Source organism: Labrus bergylta, chromosome 2 (assembly GCF_963930695.1).
Source record: "Labrus bergylta chromosome 2, fLabBer1.1, whole genome shotgun sequence".
In the NCBI taxonomy this organism is placed as follows: Eukaryota; Metazoa; Chordata; class Actinopteri; order Labriformes; family Labridae; genus Labrus; species Labrus bergylta.
The window spans coordinates 31,736,795-31,760,266 of record NC_089196.1 but is presented as its reverse complement, the minus strand read 5'-3'; the positions used below and the strand labels follow the sequence as shown (position 1 = coordinate 31,760,266).

General features: G+C 40.6%; 1 protein-coding gene across 1 annotated transcript in view; it reads left to right on the top strand.

Moving 5' to 3' along the window:
• The window catches only part of atp6v0a2b (ATPase H+ transporting V0 subunit a2b), a 25,714-nt gene extending 3,291 nt beyond the window's left edge, over positions 1 to 22,423 (top strand). The window contains exons 2-20 of the mRNA XM_065951705.1: positions 1 to 70; positions 838 to 935; positions 2,489 to 2,626; positions 2,715 to 2,812; positions 6,418 to 6,544; positions 8,650 to 8,732; positions 8,857 to 8,950; positions 11,813 to 12,025; positions 13,858 to 14,008; positions 14,712 to 14,851; positions 14,934 to 15,091; positions 15,472 to 15,562; positions 17,327 to 17,445; positions 17,540 to 17,750; positions 17,830 to 17,949; positions 18,041 to 18,160; positions 18,265 to 18,382; positions 19,297 to 19,468; positions 19,566 to 22,423. The exon at positions 1 to 70 is cut by the window's left edge and continues 9 nt beyond it. Coding sequence (XP_065807777.1) covers positions 1 to 70; positions 838 to 935; positions 2,489 to 2,626; positions 2,715 to 2,812; positions 6,418 to 6,544; positions 8,650 to 8,732; positions 8,857 to 8,950; positions 11,813 to 12,025; positions 13,858 to 14,008; positions 14,712 to 14,851; positions 14,934 to 15,091; positions 15,472 to 15,562; positions 17,327 to 17,445; positions 17,540 to 17,750; positions 17,830 to 17,949; positions 18,041 to 18,160; positions 18,265 to 18,382; positions 19,297 to 19,468; positions 19,566 to 19,668 — 2,424 coding nt within the window. The 3' untranslated portion in view covers positions 19,669 to 22,423. The remainder of the gene's footprint in view (positions 71 to 837; positions 936 to 2,488; positions 2,627 to 2,714; positions 2,813 to 6,417; positions 6,545 to 8,649; positions 8,733 to 8,856; positions 8,951 to 11,812; positions 12,026 to 13,857; positions 14,009 to 14,711; positions 14,852 to 14,933; positions 15,092 to 15,471; positions 15,563 to 17,326; positions 17,446 to 17,539; positions 17,751 to 17,829; positions 17,950 to 18,040; positions 18,161 to 18,264; positions 18,383 to 19,296; positions 19,469 to 19,565) is intronic.
• Positions 22,424 to 23,472: the final 1,049 nt, after the last annotated feature.

Genomic DNA, 23,472 nt, shown 5'->3' with positions numbered 1-23,472 from the left:
ACTGTGAACGCTTTCCAACGGAAACACGTCAACGAGATCAAAAAATGTGAAGAAATGGAGCGGATCCTCGGTAAGGAAGTCGACCAATCAATCAATCTTTATTCGTATAGAGCAAATTCATAACAAATGTTTTCTCAATACATTTTACCAAAGAGCAGATAGATGACCTTACTCGTTATGTTACAAAGAGCCAACGTTAATCCATCATGAGCGCCAAGCAACATTTAGCAAAGTTACAGAGGAGAGGAAAACACTTCCTTTTAAGACTCATGAATGGAATATAGAGGGAGATGCTGGAAGAAGGATAGGGACAAACAGGGGCAGGGAGGGGGGGTGGGGGGCGCTCCATAGCAGCAGGCCGTCCCCACCAACAATCCAGAGGAACCTACGAGAGCTCAGCAGCTCCCAGGAAAATGTCTTTAACTTTGCTGTACTGCTTCCCCGTAAGGCTTCATGCATTTTTTTTTATCGAGCTCTAGATAAAGAAAAACTTTGGACAGGAAGTTCAATTCATTGCAATTCTTCTAGTCTCTGACAGGATGAAGATAAAGCTTCGACTGGGGCACATTAAAGCAGAGCCGGTGATCTCACTTCACTGAATTGAAAACCCCTGAACATAAAGTCATTAGAAATGTCAGCTGGTTGTAGATTTAGTTAAAGTCAAATGCCACGCTTAGTTAACTGAAGTTTTAGCTTAGTTTTTTATTATTAGATTAAGAGAGGAGAATAACACACCGCTGAAAGCCTGCTGCTCACTGTTCTTAGAAACTTTTAGACTTATTTTAAAAACTGCTTTTAATGTCTTTAAAATGATGACCCCTTTTTTTTTAAAATCAGGATACCTTCTGAGGGAAGTGAAGAAAGCCGACATCTCTCTGCCTGAGGGAGACGTGAACCCTGTGGCTCCTTTACCAAAGCATGTCATGACTATAATGGTTAGTAACGTCAATATCTATCATGTGTTTCATGTTGTATGTTGATGCTGGTTTACCTGGACAGTTTCTTTTAAAGTCTTTCTATGTGATTTTTCACACTTAAATATAAATCAAGTATATCCTCTGAAAATAACTCTGTGAGTCATGACTGTCTACAATGGGTGTAACACCCGAGTCCCACTGTCTGTGATGTTTTCAGAGTTTTCAGAGTCCTATCTTCAGTTTGTTTACATCGTCAGGACGGCCGGCTGACTCCTCCCCTCGTGTATAAAAGTTGTTTAATTGAGGGACTAGAGAAAAGAAGAATAACATACTGTACTCACTGCTTAACTGTGTTTCTAGATCACGCTCATTTCAGGTAAATTTACATGCAGTGTGAAGATACCAGCATAATAAAGATCGCTAGCATTAGCATGCTAACACAACAATGCAGCGCGAGTTGTTTTGGTTTCATGCTGGAGCTCAAGGGCGACATCTGCTGGATCAAAAAATCACATATAAAGCCTTTAAACCTGTGTCGACTTTATATCACTACGCCTTAAAGGTGTAATCTGTAAACGTTTTCACACTAAAATATCTAAATTAGTTTAAAACTGAGGGGCTGCAAGGTGGTTCAGTGGTTAGCCTCACAGCAAGGAGGTTCCTGGTTTGAATCCTGGTCAGACAGGAGCCTCTCTGTGTGGAGTTTACATGTTCTCCCCCGTACTCCGGCTTCCTCCCACAGTCCAAAGACAAAGACATGCTCGTTGGGTTAATTAGTGACTCTGAATTGCCCGTCGGTGTGATTGTGAGTGTGGCTGGTTATCTGTCTCTATATGTCAGCCCTGTGATTGAGTCCAGGGTGTACCCTGCCTCTCACCCCAATCCAGCCCCCCCCCCCCCCCCCCCCCCCCCCCCCGCGACCCTGAACGGGAAAAGCGGTAAAGATAATAGATTATGGATGGAATTAAAAATGGACTAAAACCTATCTTATATATATTTGCTCTTGAGTACTTAAATTATTTCTCATATGTCCAACAGTTATCAGAGCCAGAGAAATCCTTCGTTTTATAGTTGTAACGCCCCGTATGTGTGTGGTGGCCACTGCAATGACAGAAAACGACATGTTTATTGTTGCCATGGAAACAACGGGTGTAACATGGAAGCCCGCTGCATAAAGCGGGAAATGCTGCTGGACTGTTGCTGTTTGTGCTGCTGTGATAAAACCGTCATGTAAATTATTCTCGGATACATTAGCTCGTCTGTAAATGTCTTCTCTTCCTCGGATCTGTTTCGTCCGTTCGTCTTGACTACGGTCCACTGGGAGTTCAGTTTTCATCTGGGATGGATTTCAATTGTTTTGATTGAAAGCCGCCCTGGTGGCCAAATTTACATACTGCGCGCGTTCAATGAATGTAATTTATTGGAGTATTTTCTCTCTGTACAAACATGAATCATCAACCTGCTTTAGTCTGAACATTTTTTAGATGTTTTTTTTTAAATGTTATAGCCTTATAGTAATCGATTTAGTATGCTTATTATATCGCTGGATGTCTGTGTGTGTGTGTTCACAGGAGCAGCTGCAGAGGCTTGAAGTGGAGTTAGGAGAAGTCACCAGGAATAAAGAGAAGCTGCAGAGGAATCTGCTGGAGCTGACTGAGTACACACACATGCTGCGCATCACACGCAACTTTGTACAGAGGCCGGCCGAGGTAAGTGCAAACGTTTTACAATAGAATATGTTCTTAGCTTCTTGATTTTTCTTCTTTACCTTCTTCTGTATTCTGTCTTTCATTTTAGCGAGAGCCTCTCCAAGTACAGTACGAGGAGTTTCCCTTCCTAGAAAAAGACACGATGATGGACTACAGCAGCATGCAGAGGCTCGGCGCCAAACTGGGGTGAGGGATGAAGTTTTTTTGCTTGCCATGTTAGCTCTTATCAAAACAGAGTTACATGTAATCTAGAGTTGACGACAGACACTATTAAAGCCGTCTTCACACATGCACTCCTCAAAATATCTAGATCATTTCAGAATCAGAGTCAGATTTATTGTCCAGGTTTGCTTACACACACACACAAGGAATTTAACTTCAGTGAACTCTGCTCTCATGTACAGGTACAACATTAAATATCAACAATAAGCTTAATAAGAACAGACTAATATTTACATGACTAAATATGAAACAGTGCAGTGGTGAATAGTGCAAAAGATGCTGAAGTAACACGATAAGTAAAAATGCAGTTATGTGATAGATGGGTCAATTACAGTATTTATATAAATAAGTGTGCGTATATTATCATTTAAATTAAATAATATATATATACAGATATGTATATTCACAGTGACGGTTTAGAGTTACTTCACCGCGACAGGTCTGACACTCTGTGACTGTTTAGCGTTCATCAGAGTGACAGCCTGGGAAGAAGAAAGTGTTCTTATGACGGGTTGTTTTTTGCGTACAGTGATCTGTAACGCCTGCCAGAGGGGAGGAGTTTGAAAAGTTTGTGTCCGGGGTGTGAGGAGTCTGCAGTGATACTACCTGCTTACTACATACATTCTATGCAACGTGCAGCAATAATAATATATATAAACGTCACTCCCTCTCCTATTGGCTCAAGCTGAATTCTCCAGAGAATATCCTGCTGTGTTCTCACATCAGATCAAAACTACTAGGGGTCTGGCTGGAGAAACTCCAGAAGTGAAAATGTTTCTGTTTGTGTTCACACATACAGCTCCTCCTGGGAATATCAGGAGTTCTTCAGGAGTTTTCTGCAAGTGTGAAAGCCTTATTAGTCTGTCATGGTTGACCAGTTTTACAGCTTTCACAATGTTATAACAGTGAAATAGTTACATCATCTTTCTATTGTGTAGTGGCAGTCTGTCTCCCAAAAATCGCCCAATGAATGTAACTTGAAGTCATTTCCAACTGGTGGTCGTTATAAAAAAGGGGGAACGCGGTGTGATACTTTTAAACTCTTTATTAGTATTCAATCATCTTAAAAAGCTCCGACTAAAGACCAGGTGCCGTATTCACAAAGATTACTAAGTACAAGGAGTTGCTCCTGATGACACATTAGTTAAATTCTTAGAATCGTGTTGCTTTTGAAGAATTTCCCCTGAAAGTGAAGACTAGATCATGGTTAAGACAAAGTATCTCAGCCCTCAAGAAGGTGAGAAAGTGTTAGGAGGACTTTTAAGAGGCTCATGAGTTTCTTAAGCAGAGGAGAAAACATCAGAGACAGATGGAGAGACAGGTGATCACACTACTTACAGCTCTGTCACAGCTTCATATAAATATCAGTTGGCTTAAGTATTAAAGTTACCACCTTTGTAAATAGACCTGAGCAAATAAGAATGAAGGTACAGAAAGTGAGGACTGCAAACAAAGAGAACAAAAGGAGTAGAGATGGGAGTCCTGATTAAGACTATTCTTACTGAATCGTAGTTGGGTTGAACTGAAGCATGCATGATGAAAAACACTGAACACAGCAGGAGCCCAGATGCACCTTCACACGTTCACTCATGGTTAAAGAAAGCTGTGAATCTTCCACTAAAGTCCTGCCCTTGCTCTCCTGTGACTCCCTCTTTTTGTGCTGTGTGTGTTGACCAGGTGTGCAGGTAACAAAGCAGCAGCAGGAACAGCAATGTTTACATGCAGTGGTCTCCTTACACACACTTCAGCACACATCAACATTGGCAACAAGAGAATGCAACAAAAAAAGTAAACTGGTTGCACAGTTTCTGCTTTAAGGAGATTCAAAAGGGGGTGGCGGTGGCCTAGCGGTTGTGGCATGGCCCTTAGTACGGAGGCAATAGTTCCTGTTGCAGCAGCCGTGGGTGTCGGGGTCAGACCTCGGCCCTTTGCTGCATGTCACCCCCTACTCTCTACTCCCAGTGTTTCCTCTCTCTCTTCAGCTGTCCACTTCTGTTTCTATCTTTTATCTTTTTGTGTGTCTTGTGGTCTCACTTTCAGCCATCACTTCCCTCACTGACTGACACACTTTGAGTTCACAGCCCACACACACACACTGCAGCTCTGGCTCTTTGCCAAACAACACTTTGCACACACAGAAGTTTATTGTTTAACTTTTCAATTCCTCAGATATTCAGAAAGTCTGTGGGGGAATAATTCAGACTCTGTAGAAGGAACAGAGCTGAAGTCGCATGTGAGTCTTTGTTGACTGAATGTGAAGTGAAAGTTCAAAGGAAAGACGGCTAACCTCAAATTTACATTTCCTGCCGTCACTGCATAGAGAACCTGTCGCAGTATCAGAGCCACCGCAGGCAGCTTGATTTCTGTTCAGCTGAGCACAAAGTGACTTCAGACTTCATGATGGTCACTGGGATGCTTACCAGATTCCTCACATGCACTCATAATGGTGACGACTTCGATACATGCAAACACTGAGTCTCCTCACTACATTTCTCCATGAAAGCCATCGTCTGTCACTGGTAATCATTTGAACATTTTGAAGCTGTGAGCTGCAGAGTTTGAATATCAAATCAACAGTTTAATAGGACAACATCACTTTATTATATTTCACATGAAAGCTTTTCTTTTTTGACTTCCCAGAAGAAGTTGTCTTTTTTAAAATTGTAAATGTGATTTAAAAAAAGCAACATTACAGATGGTTTGGTAAACACTGTCTCAAAGCTCATTAATACAAGTCAAGAGAGTTGTATCATGATGTCATTCAAGTGATGCTTTGAAATTAGAGAGGGAAATCAAAGGTTTAGTGAAGGGCGGTCATGCTATCAGAATTTAAAAACTTCAGTATGATACTTTTAAAAATAAAAATGATGGTAATGTTGATGCATGTTTTGAAATCACGACAACACAAGAGAAACAGAAAGACACCCAATATTGGTTTTATTTTTTTTGTTTATTTAACAACCTCCTGCTCACTGTCTAAATGAGTTGCCAATGTAAGTGCACAATGCAGACAGTGTCCCCTCCTCTACTCTCTTGCTGTTTGTAAGAGACATCAACATATTTTATGCTGACCTGTGAATGTGAATGGGACACCAACAATCTCTCTCCTGCTGTTGGAAACTTTTGGTTAAAAATGTGACGTAAGAACTGACAATTTTTTAATATTAGGTTCAATTTAATACTATTGATAATTTAAAAAATCTGAAATAGAATTGTTTTAAAACAGGTGGTACTGAAAATGTATAAAAAAAATGTTGACAACCCGGGGCCCTGGTAGCCTAGTGGTTATTGTGAGTGCCCCATGTGCAGAGGCTATAGTCCTCCAGGCGGGTGGTCCGGATTCCAATCCGACTTTTGGCTTCTTTCCTGCATCTCATTCTCCTCTCTCTCTCTCTCTCTCTCTCTCTCTCTCTCTGATTTCTGACTCTATCCACTTTCCTGTCTCTACAATAAAAACATAAAAAGCCTCAAAATAAACATAAAACTGTTGACAACCCTGGCTTGGTGACCTCCTCTTCTCGTGTTGTGATTTCATGCTGGTTTAAATGATTCTTCTTGATCTCTTGCAGTTTCATTTCGGGGCTCATCAAGAGGACGAAGATCGAGGCCTTCGAGCGGATGCTTTGGAGAGTTTGTAAAGGCTACACGATACTCAGCTATGCGGAGGTGGAGGAGTATCTGGAAGATCCCAGCACAGTACGTTTCTCAGAGATGATCTTTTTCTTAAGTTTGTGTCAGGGTGAACTTACACTAGGCAATCTGTACCGTGCACAAGCACACGTTTGACCCCCACAGTCCAGTTGGTTGGACTAATGTGAGTGCTCCCTTACAGTCACATTACTTTCATTATTACTTTCGTTATGTCTTCTATCATCAGAGAAGGCGGGAGAGACTCGAGCATGAATGACTTATTGTCTGTGTCTTACTGCCTCAGTGGAATTATCGTCTCTGTAGGATCCAACCTCTGTGCAACAAGAGGAAAACATAATCGATTTAAATTTGATAATTTGATTAATTTGACTGTTAACCAACTCTGATAACTCACTCTGAGTCTCATTCAAGAAAGTTTGTGAGGAGATCAGACCTACGCTTGTGTTTGCACATGGGGGGGGGGGGGGCGGGAGTAGCTCAGTCTGTAGGGACTTGAGTTGGTAACCGGTTCAAGACCCATTACGGAAAAAATAACAGTAATCAAGCAAGTCTTTGGAGAGGTGCCAGTTTGCTTCCTGAGCACTAAAGAGGTGCTCTCTCTATTAATGCATGTTCATAAGATCCTGTTCCTGCGTGTGGGCGCGTGCGTGTGTGGCATGTCTCAACAACAGAGTGAAAATGAGCCTCCCTCCTCAGGGATTAATAATGTTCATCTTATTTTCTGACTTTACTGGGACTGATGTTAGAGCCGTATTTCCTAAAATAAGATCACAAATGCAGATGCACATAAGTCCAACCTTTATGTAACTCAAAAACTGGACATCACTGTGCAAATAATACAAATGGATCATATCCATGTATGAATGATATTACTACACTGTTTAATTTTAAACATTTAGTTTAATTAGTTCCGCTCACGGTGATGTTCAGGTTTCTTTAGAATAAAAAAAGTGAATTCTGCGTCTACAGAAAGATGTTTTTGTTCAGCTTTGGATACCAATAGTTGCACTTAGTTCTTAATATAAAAAAAAAAAACAACTGAGGACAAAGGAAGGAAATGCAACTATTTTCCTTTGTCCTCTGTAATGTTGTGTACCACATTGTGTATTTTGTATATTGTCAGCTATCCAAAAACTAATAATAACAAATGGAAAGACAGTCATAATAGTCAAAGCAGTTTGGCGTCACAGATAAAATGAACTCACTTTGTTATTTATACATGCTGCATGGTGTTCATCTCACCAAAACAAGCTTGGTCACTTCCCTGAAACAGATCACAGGCCAACGTATAAAAGAGTATTTGTTAACTTTTCAAAAAAGAGGAAAGAAAAATCTAGAAACCTGCTGTTCCCATGAGTGCTGTGATCTTATCCATTCACACTGAATGACAGCGCTAATCCACTTATCCATTTCCTCTGCTCGACCAGAGGGCAGGCATGCAGGGCTGCGACTGATCACTTAGGGAATGTCAGTCATTTCATACTCGGAAAATCAAGAAAATTTACTGGCAGAGTTTATATGACACTGACTAACTTTCACCCTCAAATACAGTTGATTTTAAAGGTCACATATTCTCCTCCTCTTCATCAGTTTAAATAAGTCTCAGAGCTCCCTAAAACATGTGTGTGAAGTTTCTTGTTCTAAATCCACCCTGATCCTGTATTTGATCATGTCTATAAACCCCTCTATTTCAGCCCTGCTCAGAACAGACTGTTTCTGTGTCTGTACCTTTAAATATGTAAATGAGCTGTGTTTGAACACGCCCCCTCTCTGGAAGGGCTTGGGTGTACTCGAGGCTTTCTCGCTCCATGTCCTATTATTTACGGTGAGAAGGCAGACTCAGAGGGCAGAACAAACACCTAGCTGTGGGAGTGTCACCCACCTGGGGGAGGGGCTACTGCCCTTTGTGATGTCACAAAGGGAGACTCTCCAAACGGCCTGTTTGAGCAGACATTTTCTGAAAAGTGGAGCAGGCAAAAGATTGAGATGATTGGCTTATTGTATTTTGCATAATATGTGACCTTAAAGATTTGCAGGTCATCTTTAAGGTGTGTCCAGTTTTTGATGCATCACTTGAAACCATGTGAAACACTTGTCTTTGTTATTTATTTTGGTCTCATCATTGACTTTTTCTTGCATCCTTCCTGCAGAATGAGCCAACCAAAAAGGTGGTGTTTCTAATCTCTTACTGGGGAGATCAAATTGGCCAGAAAGTGAAGAAGATCTGTGACTGGTAATTATTCCACAGTTCTTTTTTAATAAGACTGCAGAACAAAGAGTTGATATATATGTGTAACAAGTGTTCTTTCTTTCTTGCCTTGGTTGTGTGTGTGAATAACTTATTTGGTTCTCCGCAGCTATCACTGTCACTTGTACCCATATCCCAGCAGCAACGAGGAGAGGAATGACGTTGTGGAAGGACTTAGAACTCGCATTCAGGACCTGCACACAGTAAGTCTGTTTATTAAAAGCTTCTGTGGGGAGAAGTTTTTGTCTGGTTTTCAAAACAGTCTGAATGAATACTGATGCCTCTATATCAGCGACAAGGTTGGCTATTTTTATTTTTATTTTAATGTCTGTTAAAGGGACAATATTTAACTCTAACACATAGTTTTTAAAATGGGTACTGCAGTCCAAATTCAAAACATTGTAGAGAGCACGAGCGCAAAAAGAAAATAGATGACAAACAAAGCGCTGATAAAGGCTCTGTGCTGAAACGCATCCGTTGTTGATCCGTACGCTGCTACCCTAACAAAAATATCCCTTTTAATTAACCCCCCTATGAATTCACAATGAACAAAAAGTCCCAAACAAATAAAATATGCAATATCTACGAAAGTTCAGTTCAAATTGTCTTTTTAGTCCACAGAAAACGAAGGACTTTCACTTTGCGATTACCGCTTTACCCCTCTAAACCAATGACGTTTGATCATCCAGGACAGAGCAGCATAACTACATGTTTTCCTATATTTTGGAATTTTAGATGATTATTCTATTAATAACTACAAATTGGAACAACCTTATAGGGAGAAATAGCTCATAGCGGACGGACGAGCGAGATTGAGTGAGTGTGTCATGACGCACAGAGGAGAAAGATGAAACAGACACTTAAATCATTCACCTGTTCTATTGTAACTTCATTTCCCAGAGTAAAGTGTGCTCTACACTGCAGACTGTAGTCTTTGTTAACACAATGTTGCTGCTTCAACGTGCGATGAGTGCGCACTGATGTCTGCACGTCCGCTCGCCACACTCACTGCTCTAATTATAATAAAGTGTTAAAACACTCATAACACGTCTGTGTGAAGTTTTATTTGAGGTTTGCTGTCTGTTGAAGTAAGAAATGTCATATTTGAATGTTAATACAAAGGCATCTTACTAACAATTATTAAAATCCCGAAGATTCAAATTAATCAATAGATACAGTCGGCATTGCGTCATAGTTGGGGGCGGGGCCTCCCGTGAGGGAAAAGAATCACAGAAAAAAAAAGAACTACAAAACGATTACTCAAGTACTCACTTTAACAATGAGAAGAGTCATCAATTAGAGAATATTTTGCATTTCTGCACCCCTAGTGGTCACTGAAGCTTCAGTGTTTTTCCAGCTCTGCATGGGTCTGTAAACCTTTCTGTGTTCTAACCTCTCTCCATTTTTCAAAAGCATCTCCAATATTGATCCTAGTTTGAGCACGTTTCTGCTCGTGGAGCTTATTAGAAACATGCAGAGGCTTTTTAGGTCGGGTACAATCACTTCTATCTGAACCACTTCTCTTGACCGCTTCCATCACTGCAACACCTGTTGACCTGATAACTGCTCTCATATCTGACAAACTGAGGGGCATCCAAAACGGCCGTGTGGGGGGGGGGGGGGGGGGGGGGGGGTCGCCTTAAAAGCGCCTACCTTCTCTGGTCCAAACAAATCCAGAGCATTCAGGAGCAGAATCTAAAGTTAGAAGGAGGACATACTGGCTGCTGCATTGTTGTCAGAGAAGCCAGCACTTCAACATAGTATGTTTCCTTAATGTCTGATCAGATAGTAAGATACCTTTATCATTTCATTCAGTAGATATCTTACATAATGCTGCATAAGTGTAATGAGACATTTTAGATTAGACAAATACACGTGCTAAGTTTTTGTAATGTAGTCATCTCCCTGTTTCAACATTAGGGTATTAAATTGAGCTCTCCAGGTGTTTAGGTAATAAAGGGTTAGTTAACATTTTCCAACAAAAGCTCGCCTAGTATCTTCTAGCCAGTGAAGAAAACAACATCCCCCGAGGATTTCTGCTCTCAACCGGCCTTTCATGGTCAAAGAACTCCAGAACCAAATCAAATGGTTGACTTATTTTCCCAACGATTAACCCAGATTGTGCCTTTCTGTGAGCCGGTCCTGGCAGGTCGAGGGTCTGTTAAGTCTGTGTTTCACTGTGAATGATTTGGTGGCTTTAACTCGCTGTGACTGAGAAACAGAATTACACTCACGTCCTGGAGCACATGATGCACATGAGGCCTCAGCTGAGAGTTGAACTGTTTTGTTTCTTCTCTTCCTTTAATGCACAATGCTTTTTTCATTCCCTCCCTTTTCTTGACTGTTTCTTTTTTTTCTGGATCTTATTCTCTCGCACATTCAATTTAAAATGCGTACAAATCTCTCTTCCTTTTTTTTTTTAAAGGAACAATGTGCAACATTATCCAGTATATCCTGTGTAAATGTTTCTCTGAGTCATGACTGTCGACAGTGAGTGAGAAGCGGCCGGCTGTGTTTTTGTCAGAGTCGTGTTTACATCATGTTTACATGGACGGGACGGTCCTGCAAGGACAAGAAGAAGAACATAATCACTGCTTATTTGGATGTCAACTAAACTTATTTTAGATCACGGTCATGCAGTGGCAATTTAAATGCAATATGAAGCTACGAGCTAACTAAAGTGTGCTAACATCAGCATGCTAACACAACAATGCAGGACACAGGCAACTGCAGCTCGCGCAAAGGACAGCAGTTTGTTTTGGTTTCATGTTGGTGCTCAAGGGCGACAACTACTGGATCAAAAAGTCACACATTCTTCTTTTAACTTTCTATATAAACGATAAAAAAAAGACAATTTATGTAAACCTTTACCATCTTTTAATACACGGTACCCAAGTACGGTACAATAACAGTAAGATAGTGTTCACGCTGGTCAAATGAACCGGACTTTGGGGTCAAGCGTACTCGGATCCAAGTGTGAAACGACCCTAAATCATTCTTTAACATTCCACCTTTTGTATAAAGACTTACACTCCTGTTTTATCTCCCCCTGTGTGTCCGTCCAGGTTCTTCACAGGACCGAGGACTACCTGAGACAGGTCCTGATGAAGGCCTCAGAAACCGTCTACACCTGGGTCATCCAGGTCAAGAAGATGAAGGCCATCTACTATATTCTGAACTTGTGTAGTTTGGATGTCACCAACAAGTGTCTGATCGCTGAGGTCTGGTGTCCTGTCGATGATATTCCCACGCTGCGGCGGGCCCTGGAGGAAGGATCGGTGAGGAAACTCCTTTTTACTTTTTGTGATACAGTTATTGTTACATTTTCTCAGAAGTTGCTTGAACATCGGGAGCATCGAGGATGAATCCTGCTCACACAGCACCATCAAACACACACAAAGCATTTACACGTGGCCTTAAAGAGAAAGTACAATTATTAGAATCAAATTTAAAATGTGGAAGCTCAATGTAACCAACCTAAAGAAGTACTCCTGCCTGTAAGGGGCGCCGGGATGGCCTCATGGTAATGACGCCTACCCCGTATAGAGAGGCTGTAGTTCTTATTGTAGAAGCCTTAGGTTCAGTTCTGACCTCAGCCCTTTGCTTCAAGTCGTCCCCTGCTCTCTCCTCTCGCCGTTTCCTCTCTCTCAGCTGACCTTTTCAGTAAAGGCAAAAAAAATAAATCCACCTGTAACACAACACTTCTTATACTATCAATAAATGTGATTCAGTTTGAATTAGTAATAACAAAGCCTGTAATGAATTAGATGCATTTTTTCTAATTGATTGACAGAACTAGTTTTTGTAGAAAAAGTTGGTCTGCGTAGAGTCGTCTCTCAATCAGAAGGTCGGGGGTTCAATCCCCAGCTCCTGCAGCCACATGTCTGATGTCTCTTTAAGCAAGACACTTAACCCCTAAGTTGCTCCCGCTGCTTCGTCGGCGGGATATGAATGTGTATGAATGGATGAGTTAATACTGATGGACTCTTTACACAGCAGCCTCTACCATCAGTGTGTTAATGGATGAGTTAATACTGATGGACTCTTTACTCAGCAGCCTCTACCATCAGTGTGTTAATGGATGAGTTAATACTGATGGACTCTTTACTCAGCAGCCTCTACCATCAGTGTGTGAATGGATGAGTTAATACTGATGGACTCTTTACACAGCAGCCTCTACCATCAGTGTGTGAATGGATGAGTTAATACTGATGGACTCTTTACACAGCAGCCTCTACCATCAGTGTGTTAATGGATGAGTTAATACTGATGGACTCTTTACACAGCGGCCTCTACCATCAGTGTGTTAATGGATGAGTTAATACTGATGGACTCTTTACTCAGCGGCCTCTACCATCAGTGTGTTAATGGATGAGTTAATACTGATGGACTCTTTACTCAGCGGCCTCTACCATCAGTGTGTTAATGGATGAGTTAATACTGATGGACTCTTTACACAGCAGCCTCTACCATCAGTGTGTTAATGGATGAGTTAATACTGATGGACTCTTTACTCGGCAGCCTCTACCATCAGTGTGTTAATGGATGAGTTAATACTGATGGACTCTTTACTCAGCAGCCTCTACCATCAGTGTGTGAATGTGTAGGTGTGACCTGCGGTGTAAAAGCTCTCTTGACTATCAGAAGACTAGAAACGAGCTATACAAGCTCAAGTCCATTTACCAAAGAGTAGCACATTCAAAGCCTGTACAGTGGATGACTGTGCCTGAGCTCTGCAGATGATCGTTCTATAGAGGATGTATCTCTAAAGAGGTTAAAACATTCATTTATCGACAGAGGTTCAACAGAGACATCACAAAAGCTCGGGCTGTCTCGAGGGTACTGAAAGGCGTCTGTTCGTTCAGCTTGCAGGCTGAGAAGGATGGAGTGTTCATTTGGAAAAGGAAACACAAAGATGCATCAGCAGAGTTAACTGTTGCTACAGAGCTTTATCTGTCTTCTCTCTGGGTCTCTAATAATGACATTAACTGCTCAACCACAAAGTTGTCTTTTTTCCTGCCAACTTGCATCTGCATCTGCACTAATCAAATGATTCAAGACTTCACAGTGACCTCAGTTCATCACGTTTTTATTTCACATCTATTTCCAGAGAAAGAGCGGAGCAACGGTTCCGTCCTTTGTCAACCGTATCCCCACCAGTGACACGCCCCCCACCCTGATAAGGACTAACAAGTTTACCTCCGGCTTCCAGAACATCGTGGATGCCTACGGAGTGGGAAACTACAGGGAGGTTAACCCTGGTGAGTGGGATCCTCAGTCTTTCTCCCTTCTATATGTTTACACATGCATCATGCTCCAAATGTAAAATCTGCATTAAGACGATTGTTTATGCAAAATTACTTTTGAATCCATGTCAAAGACATAACAGCAATATTCACAAGTTTTTACAAAATGTCCTTTTGTGATAACACATGCAGGATGTCAACAATGTTTAGTTTACAGCTTGTGAGACTTGTCCGTCCTGCAACTGTGTTATAAAAGTGCTTTCACACATGCACAAAACTCCTGAAAAGTTCCTTTAGTTTTTCGGGTTGAGCTGCATGTTTGAATGCAAACAGGCACATTTTACACTCACTTTACTCAAACTTTCTGCTGCCAGCCCCCCTTGAGTTAATGTGAGAACGCAGCAGGTCATATCAGAAGAATTCACCACAAGTGAGTGGGAGGGGCTGGTGACGTTTATTTCCTGCAACCGGCACATGACCATAGACTGTATGAAAGTGACCGATAAGATCTCTATGCATGTAATGAAACTGCTGCATTATGTTTTCTGTTATTCTCCGCTCCTTTGTTCATATTGTGAACATGTCGAACTACACATAGCATTGACATAAAAGCAAAAATTCTCATTATTGCATCATGTAGCGGACTCTGTTCTGCTTTTTTTAATGTTTTATTTTGAAATGTGCTCCATGTAAAAAATGTTCTCCGTCTCATTTGAAGCTCCTTTTACAATCATCACTTTCCCGTTCCTGTTCGCTGTGATGTTCGGGGACCTGGGTCATGGTGTCATCATGGCTCTGTTTGCCTTCTGGATGGTTCTCTATGAGAACAACCGCAAACTGAAAAACACCAGAAATGAGGTGAGCTGTGTTCCACTCATTCTTTAAGTCTTTTATATAGTCTGTGTGACGTGTTTCTGAGTGATCTAATGTGTACTCACAGATCTGGAACACCTTCTTTGAGGGCCGTTATATCATCCTGATGATGGGCCTGTTCTCCATCTACACTGGCCTGATCTACAACGACTGTTTCTCCAAGTCCCTGAACATCTTTGGATCTCGGTGGAGTGTGAAGGCCATGTTCACAGCTAAAGTGTGGAAGTGAGTATCTGTTTTTAAAGGATCAGGCCCTGATGTGCAGAAGAATTATGTTACTGGTGATACATTTATAAAGAAACTATTAAAGTAAGCAACATGAACATTCAAGTGCAGAGAACCCTCCGCCTCTTTCTCTTTGCTACCTCATATCACTCTGCTAAGCCCCTCCCACCAATCATGCACACAAACTGCAGCCCCCCCCCCCCATGACAGAGATGAATATTCAACATGCTGAAACAAGACAGATTTGTTTGCATTGGAAATATTTTGTGCGTGGGGATAAGTGGCAGCTAAGCAAGAGGGAGAATAAAAACACGTCTGTAAGATGATGATTGCAGTGAAGTTTCACACATTTAACACACTCTTTTATCCGTGACTAACAGGTGGGATGATGTCCATGGGAATCGGTTTCTCACTCTCGATCCAAACGTTACGGATGTTTTCCGTGGACCTTACCCTCTTGGAATCGACCCAGTGAGTGATGAGTGTTAAAGATTTATCAGTTTGTGATTTTAAAAAGTCTTCATTGACTTACTCAGGCCCCGTGTCCGCCTAGCTTTTCTGCCCGGGAAAATGTTTTATTGTGTCACCAGGACCTACACAACTTCCTTTTGTATCAGAATCAGATTTATTGTCCAGGTTTGCTTACACACACACAAGGAATTTAACTTTGGTGAACTGTGCTCTCTTATGTACAGGTAGAACATTAAATATCAACAATAAACATAATAAGAAAAGACTAATATTTACATGACTAAATATGAAACAGTGCAGTGGTGAATAGTGCAAAAGATGATGAAGTAACATGAGAAGTAAAATGCAGTTATGTGACAGATGGGTCAATTAAGATGTCAGTTACAGTATTTCCATAAATAAGTGTGTGTGTATTGATCATTTAAATTAAATAATATGCTAACCCGTTTCTCATTTCCTAAAAGAGTTAGCACTCGCTGCTCCATGTGCACAAAGAGTCTGTTTCACTTTTTAAAGTCTGATACTGATTCATGCATGTTGGCTCATAGCAACGAACAATCTGATGCAATGCACTTTTAACATGTTAATGTGCTGCTGTTTGGAGCTGATTAGGATTGTGTGTGTGTGTGTGTGTGTGCATGTGTGTGTGTTTGAGAGCGTGTGTGTGGCCACATGGGCGTTAATAAAAGCCCCTAACCAACAGGAGAAACTTTTATATCAGAACATTTGTCAGAGGCTTGTTACATTTAAATCATATTATTTCAGAATGTTTTGATATTCAAACAGAAACTACAAAAAAGCCGTTTGTTCATGACAGTCACGTCGGCTGCTGCTGTAATTATCTGCTGAAAACATTACATTTCTTCAAAAAAAAAAATGTTGAAAATCAAATAAAACTTGATCTTAAAAAATTTGAGTTATTGAATCACTGGGGTCAAAGTAAAATTAGATCATTTCCAGGAACACTGATGGCTTCTTTATACTGGTTAAGCAATTAGATTTCTTTAAAAGCACTGCTAAAGATAATATTTGACCCATCTTAACTAGTACATATTGTATAATAAAGCAAGATCGACACAATATTCAGGACTCAGCCTGCAGCCTCCAGCTATCAAGTACGACATCACAACCTGGAGTGTGAGTTTGCTTTAATAAAACAGTTTTGTAAGCAGCAAAGAGTAGTGAAACCATCCACCAACTGCTGTGTACTATTACTATTTCCCCCCTTACTACCCCATACATACTGCAGAGGGCCTACTAATCTGACTGTTAGCATGCCGTTAGCAACATATGAGATTACAGGTCACGTGATGTATTTCCGGTGCGAGCTACGTTGGATAAGATAGCATCAAGCTAACACGACCATCCACCTGTAAATAACATTTGAGAAATGTATTGTATATTAAAATATATTGAATACAGGCTGCTGTGGGCCGTAGCCAAAAGGAGAAACTTGCAGAGTCTCTGTCTGTCTGTCATCTCCCCAGCCTCCTGTCCTCAATAAAATACACAAAAAAGCCTAAATGGGGTTAAAACATAGTCTTAATTTTAGCGAATAATTAGTTGTGTTGTGTTTTGGATGTCTGGGGTCGCCAGAGTTTAGTGAAGTCAAAGTGGGGGTCAGAGAAGCCAAAAAAGGTTGGCAACAACTGTCTGCTGTAAAGGTAACTACATGTTACTGTAATCAGAACACTTGGCTGAGGCGGAGGGATACAGTATTGTGAAAAGTCCCAGTGATCTTTCATTTATCCGTCATCTCCATAGATTTGGAACTTGGCATCAAACCGGCTCACATTTCTGAACTCCTATAAGATGAAGATGTCGGTGATATTGGGAGTCTTTCACATGAGCTTCGGCGTCGTCCTGAGCACTTACAATCACATGTAAGTACCAGATTTCTTTCTTGTTCCTTTTGTAAAGCCCTGAATGTTGGACTTTATAAAAGATCATGCTTTTTGTTTTTGTCAATCAAAACAGATACTTCAGGAAGAAGTACAACCTGTACTTGGTGTTTCTCCCTGAGCTGCTGTTCCTGCTCTGTCTCTTTGGCTACCTGGTGTTCATGATCTTCTACAAGTGGCTGGTCTTCTCTGCCGACAGCTCCAGACACGCACCGAGCATCCTCATCCACTTCATAAACATGTTCCTCATGCAGGGCGACGCCGTGCAGCCGCTCTACCCGGGACAGGTGAGGAAGCGAACGCAACACTAATATCGCTCAAACATGTCAGAATGATTCAATATTGTTTTTTTTCTGCCTCTTCCAGACTGGCCTGCAGGTTTTCCTCGTGGTCATTGCTGTTCTCACTGTGCCCGTCTTACTCCTGGGGAAACCCGTCTACCTTTACTGGCTTCACAATGGAAGCCAGCGGCTGGGAATGTACAGGGTGAGGAATTAGAAAATGCATCGTCTGACTCCTCCAAAACATTTGTCTGCTGACTGTAATCTTAATAATCTGATTATTCGGCTGTTTGCAGGGATATGAGCGAGTGCGGCGTAACAGTGAAGAGGAGCTCTATCTGATGAGGACTCATGACATGGAGGAGGGCAGCAGTCACAGCGATCTCTCCGTTAGTGGAGAGCGGCAAAAAGAGGAGGTCAGCAAAGCAAAAACATCTGCTCCAAAGCAACAGTTGTGATTCTTTTCTTCTTCTCCTGTCGGTGATGCTGAGCTGTGTTTTGTGTTTTGTCGTTGTGACAGTTTGACTTTGGAGATGAGTTCCTGCATCAGGCCATCCACACAATAGAGTACTGCCTCGGCTGCATTTCAAACACGGCGTCCTACCTGAGGCTCTGGGCTCTGAGTCTGGCACATGCTCGTGAGTATAACGCTTTGAATTACAACACGGAGGCACTTAATCACTCCTTCAAACCTGTACAAACACAAATACACACACATACACACTCATGCAAATAATAAGTCTGTATTTCACTCTAAAGAAGCTTCATTAAAGGAAGGTTCATAAGAGAAAATCAAAGGGCTACCTGAAGTTTAATAACCCCTTCTCTGAGCTGTGCAATTTATTGCAAGTTCATCGTTTCTGCAATGTAAGCATATCCCAGAAGTCTGTATTTATCACGACAAACATGACAAATCATTCAGTCTTAACAAGCAGTTTATTTTTACACAATACAAACACCATCAAAGACAAAACCAGAAAAAATAAAATGGGACGGTTTTCAGAGTTCTTCAAAGATTGAGTATTGCATTTGACAACATTATTTTCTAAAGCAGCTCTTTGTAACCTCTATCTGGATTAGCATTTTCTTTTCTTTTTTTGAACAACTTTTTCTTTATTTTGAAAGCCTTTACAGGTGGAGATTATCCAATAAATTCATTTGGGAGTAATTCATACATCCGTTATTTATTTCATTCATAATAACAATGCAAATAAAATAAAAAGAAGAGGATGACAACACAACCCTGCAAACCTGGAGTTTTCATAGCCCCCCCTCCCCCCCTCCCATGGGTCTTGTATTTTAAATATACATAGAAGCATTTACAGTAAGTCTAAAAAATAAAAAAAAAGTATATAGGCAGCTCAAATTAACAAAAAAATAAAAGGACAAATAATAATGATAGCAATAATGGGATTAAACATTTAAATACCACAGAGTAGTGGATAGACATTTATAGAAACAAATGACACCTTCACTAGCAGACAGACGTTACACAGGGCTGTAAACAGTCTTCATCAACAGCTCTATTGACTGTGCTCCTCTCCTTTCACAGAGCTATCAGAGGTGCTGTGGACCATGGTGATGCGAGTAGGACTACGCATGGACAGCATCCTGGGGGTTTTGTTCCTGGTGCCCGTGTTTGGCCTGTTTGCCGTTCTCACTGTGTCCATCCTCCTGGTGATGGAGGGTCTGTCTGCATTCCTTCACGCCCTCCGCCTGCACTGGTAATTCTCTCTTTGTGTGTTTAACAGGAACAAAGTGTTTTAAATGATCTCAGTGTATTTTTATCAGCTGTGTTTTTTTTTTCTTTCTTTTTGTCAGGGTGGAGTTTCAGAATAAATTCTACAGCGGCGGTGGATTCAAGTTCATCCCCTTCTCCTTCTCCCTGCTGCCCTCCAGCTTGGAGCACGACGGTTTACTGTGAAGGACTATCGGCTAAAACTGTGAAGTGGTGGACTGAAACCGATCCAGCAAGCAGCTTGCCATGACTAAAGACTTAATCAAGAGATTTTCTTTTTTTAATCGTTAAGCATCTTTCCACATACAGAGGGTTTGTGTAGTGAGCCGTACAGACTCTGGACTGAATCATACTGCCTTACCAACACTTTCAAGAGCTCTTTTTATGCAGACATTTCCAACATGGCTACTAGAATTGTTTGTTGATTCCTTTTTACACTGAATGGAGCGATGTTTGCAATCTGCTTTTCATGTGTTCAATTTTTCGATGTTGTGGAGGCATTCTGAAAGCAAAAGAGGTGTGAGGCGTTGTCACGATGTCTGAATTTTAAACTTCAAATCAAAGATATCCATACGTGTTTCCATACCACAGCAACAATAGAAGTCTTATGCCCCGTGTCCACCTGGTGTTTTTTTCTCAGCGCCAGCTTCTTTTTTAAATTGTTTTCAATGAGGAGAGCGTTCGCAGCAGCAGCAGCAGCAGCAGCAGGCGGCCGCCAGGAGAAAAAACGCAGCGCACAGCGTCTTTTTCCCCGAGCGCTCTGCCTCTGTTGTGCGGCTACACCGAGCGCTTCCAGTTGAAAGTCTTTCAACTTTTCAGAAAAGGCGTTGACGTCACCGGCGCTCTTTTCCAATTGTACGATATTCCGCCTAGTTTTGATCGTGTCTTGTACCCACGTCCTCTTTGCGCTGTGTCTGCTCTCAAATGAATAACATTGAGTAAAAAGTAACGTAGCCGTGTCGCTCATACAGCGGCTCTTGACAACAGACAGGATGAACATGCAGCTCTTTTCTTATCAGCGCTTCATGCACAGTCAGCACTTTTCTGCCCGGAAGAAAACGCTGTGTGGACACAGGGCCTGAGGATCTTGATATTGGATGATTTTTTTTTTGTTTTTATTAGCAAAAAAATGCAAACAGACTCCTGAACACTGTCTTAATTTCACAAATACATTGGCAATGTTTCAAAATGAAACATGCTGTATAGACAGTGTCACCTCCTCTGCTCTCCGTGTGTATGTCACAGACTTAAAGGAAACTTTTTGCATCTTTATGAAACCTAAAAAGAACTTAAGAAATGTCAGCATTATCCAACCTGTGGCTTTGAAATGACCTCCGACGTTTTCTCAAAGCGGCTTTAGTTTAAAAACATCTCTGAAGATCTGTAGTGTCCCAAAACTATCAGTACTTTTCAACACTATACATAAATGTCCTTTAAGACACATGATTACGAAATATAGCAAAGTATCAGAAACTTTGGCAACCTTACGGAGGTGGAAAGAATCTTTCTTATTCTGCTAGTTCACCCATTTTAATCGACTTTAAATAATCTGTCACTATCTCTGCTTCCTGCTTAACTTAGGAGCAATATCACCCTCACATTTCCACTTGATTCCCCAGTGAGGCAGCGTAACAGCTTTCCAGTGTAAAAGAGGCTAAAACACAAAAAGTACAGGTTAAATGTAGGGAACATTGCTATATGTATATTTATGCATCAAAAAGTATTGGTACCAAAATAAGTACAGTGCTACACTGCAGAATGTTGTATTAGGCTAAATTAAATTCAATGAGTCGTTTATTGGTAGAAGTTGTCTCGTGTGGAGAACAACAACTCCCAGGAGGTAGCGTAAACAAAAAGGATATTAGCATAAAGGTAAGTAATAAGCACATTGAAGGCACCAATGTGAAGCCTGGATTATAATAAAGCAGTTTAAGGCTCATGTCTTTTCAAAGTGGTGGACAGAAGTTAAAAAAAAAATATCTTCCTGTTCCTTTAAGAAATTAAGGTTTTTTTAAATTCTTTGTTTTCTTTGTCGAGTTATTTCTGTGAATAAGTTTGACATAATATTGATTCGGTGACTTTGAGCTTCACTTCTGCAGATGTTTCCATTCCCTTGGCTAACTCTTTGTTGCACTGACAGCCTTTTTCAGAAGTCCAAGCAAACGTCAGCTCGCCGTGTCTTTTCTTCCCGCTCTTCTGTGTTCTGTCTTTGTGTTACCAAAGCACTGCAAAGGAAAACGTGTCCGTACTGAGGGAGGAGGCGGTGGTGTGATGAGATGAGATGAGATGTATAGACTTCTACAGAATCATTTTTTTAATTTATTGTATTTTAAAATGTTACATCAGAATGTAAAGAGCGTATGATTTTACTGGTATGCATTCACGGTGTTGCCTTCGGGTTCTGCTTATTACTTTACAATTTAACATTCCAGCAAATCGGAAACGTTTCATGTAGTCGGCTCAGCTGTCATACAAATATCTAATATCCCATTTAAAACAACGGTTAGGCCGTATTCAATCTGTGGTGGCCCAAGGTGAATTCAGATTGAAAGTATTTGTCAGTATTGTTTGGAGCTGGTCATTTTTTAGAAGGGAAGTAGACGCACTAGTTGTCATTGTTTGCACTTTTCCTGCAGTAAGATAACCGCCACAGATTTCAAAACGCTCAGCCCCCGGTGTCTCGAGTTTTAACAATGCAACACTGTGGTGTGAAATGTGATGATTGGACTGATAGTTGTTGATTCATTGGGTAGAGTAATAGTTCATCAGCACCTTAATGCTCTTTTGTTAACACTGAATAGTTCAATGGGTTGGTTTAAAGTGTTTGTAATTTCTGTTCTTGGTATTCATTTAACATTTTCTTTTTCATTGACAAACACTCCATGTTTCACTTCTTTTGAGAAAATCATCCTCATGTCAATAATAAAATGTATTTCTTTGACTTGTTTGTTTGGTGTCTGGATTAAGAGAAGCTTCATGAAAGTCAACAGCAAGACGTTTGATCTTCTTCATGGACTGACGTTTTGCATTTTAAGCAGATTTCAGCGTCACATGACTTAGTTTCATAGACTAGAGTTTGACTTTAATGAACTTTTTCCATAGTTTAATCTGTAGCTGAAGGAAAGGTGACTTTTATGCCTTTAAAAAAAGGAAACAACTGCTCAGACACACTCCAACTTATCACCTATTTGTTTTGTTTTATTATGTTTTTTTCATTATGATTGTTGAATGGTAATTAGATGTAGTGATTAGTTGGGTAGGAATGCAGCACAGTGCCATTAGGCCATTTAAAAACACATTTAATGTATTCCTTTAGCTGATAGGGACAGTTGACATTAGAAAAAATAAATAAAATTTCCCATGCAGGAGTTTGAATGCTTGTCTACGTCCTTAGTTTCACGGATCCTCACATAAGCATATGAATAATACCATACAGATTAAATACACAATATTAATTCAGATGAAAAAGAATGCAGTTGTAGTTTTTGAGATGGTCTTAACAGTAAATTATGTTTGAGGGTACTCCCTAATTCATTTCTCTTCTGATCTCTACATAGTATGTCCAAATGTAGATACACGGTTATGATATATTGATATAACATCCAGTATATGTGAAACAGCAAAGTGCACCCTAATGATGGACCAGGTGCCAATCATGATAATAATAATGTATTTTTTAAATGAATACATTAGGAGTAAACCGGTGCACATCCATGCAAGCGTTAACAAACCAGCATATGTGGGGGGTGAATAAGTGAATCATCGATGTTAGAATAAAGATGGAGATTTTTTCATAAAATCATTAACAAAGAATGCTAGCCAATTCTTATGAAAACTATTTTTAGCTGTATTAACTAAAAATAAAATAAACACATAAACAACTGATTTTTATTTATTTTTTAATGGGAAGAAAATAATTTGATGTTTGACACTTTTTTTCTAAATGATGTTTGTTGTTGTTGTTGTTGTTGTTGTTGTTGTTGTTGTTGT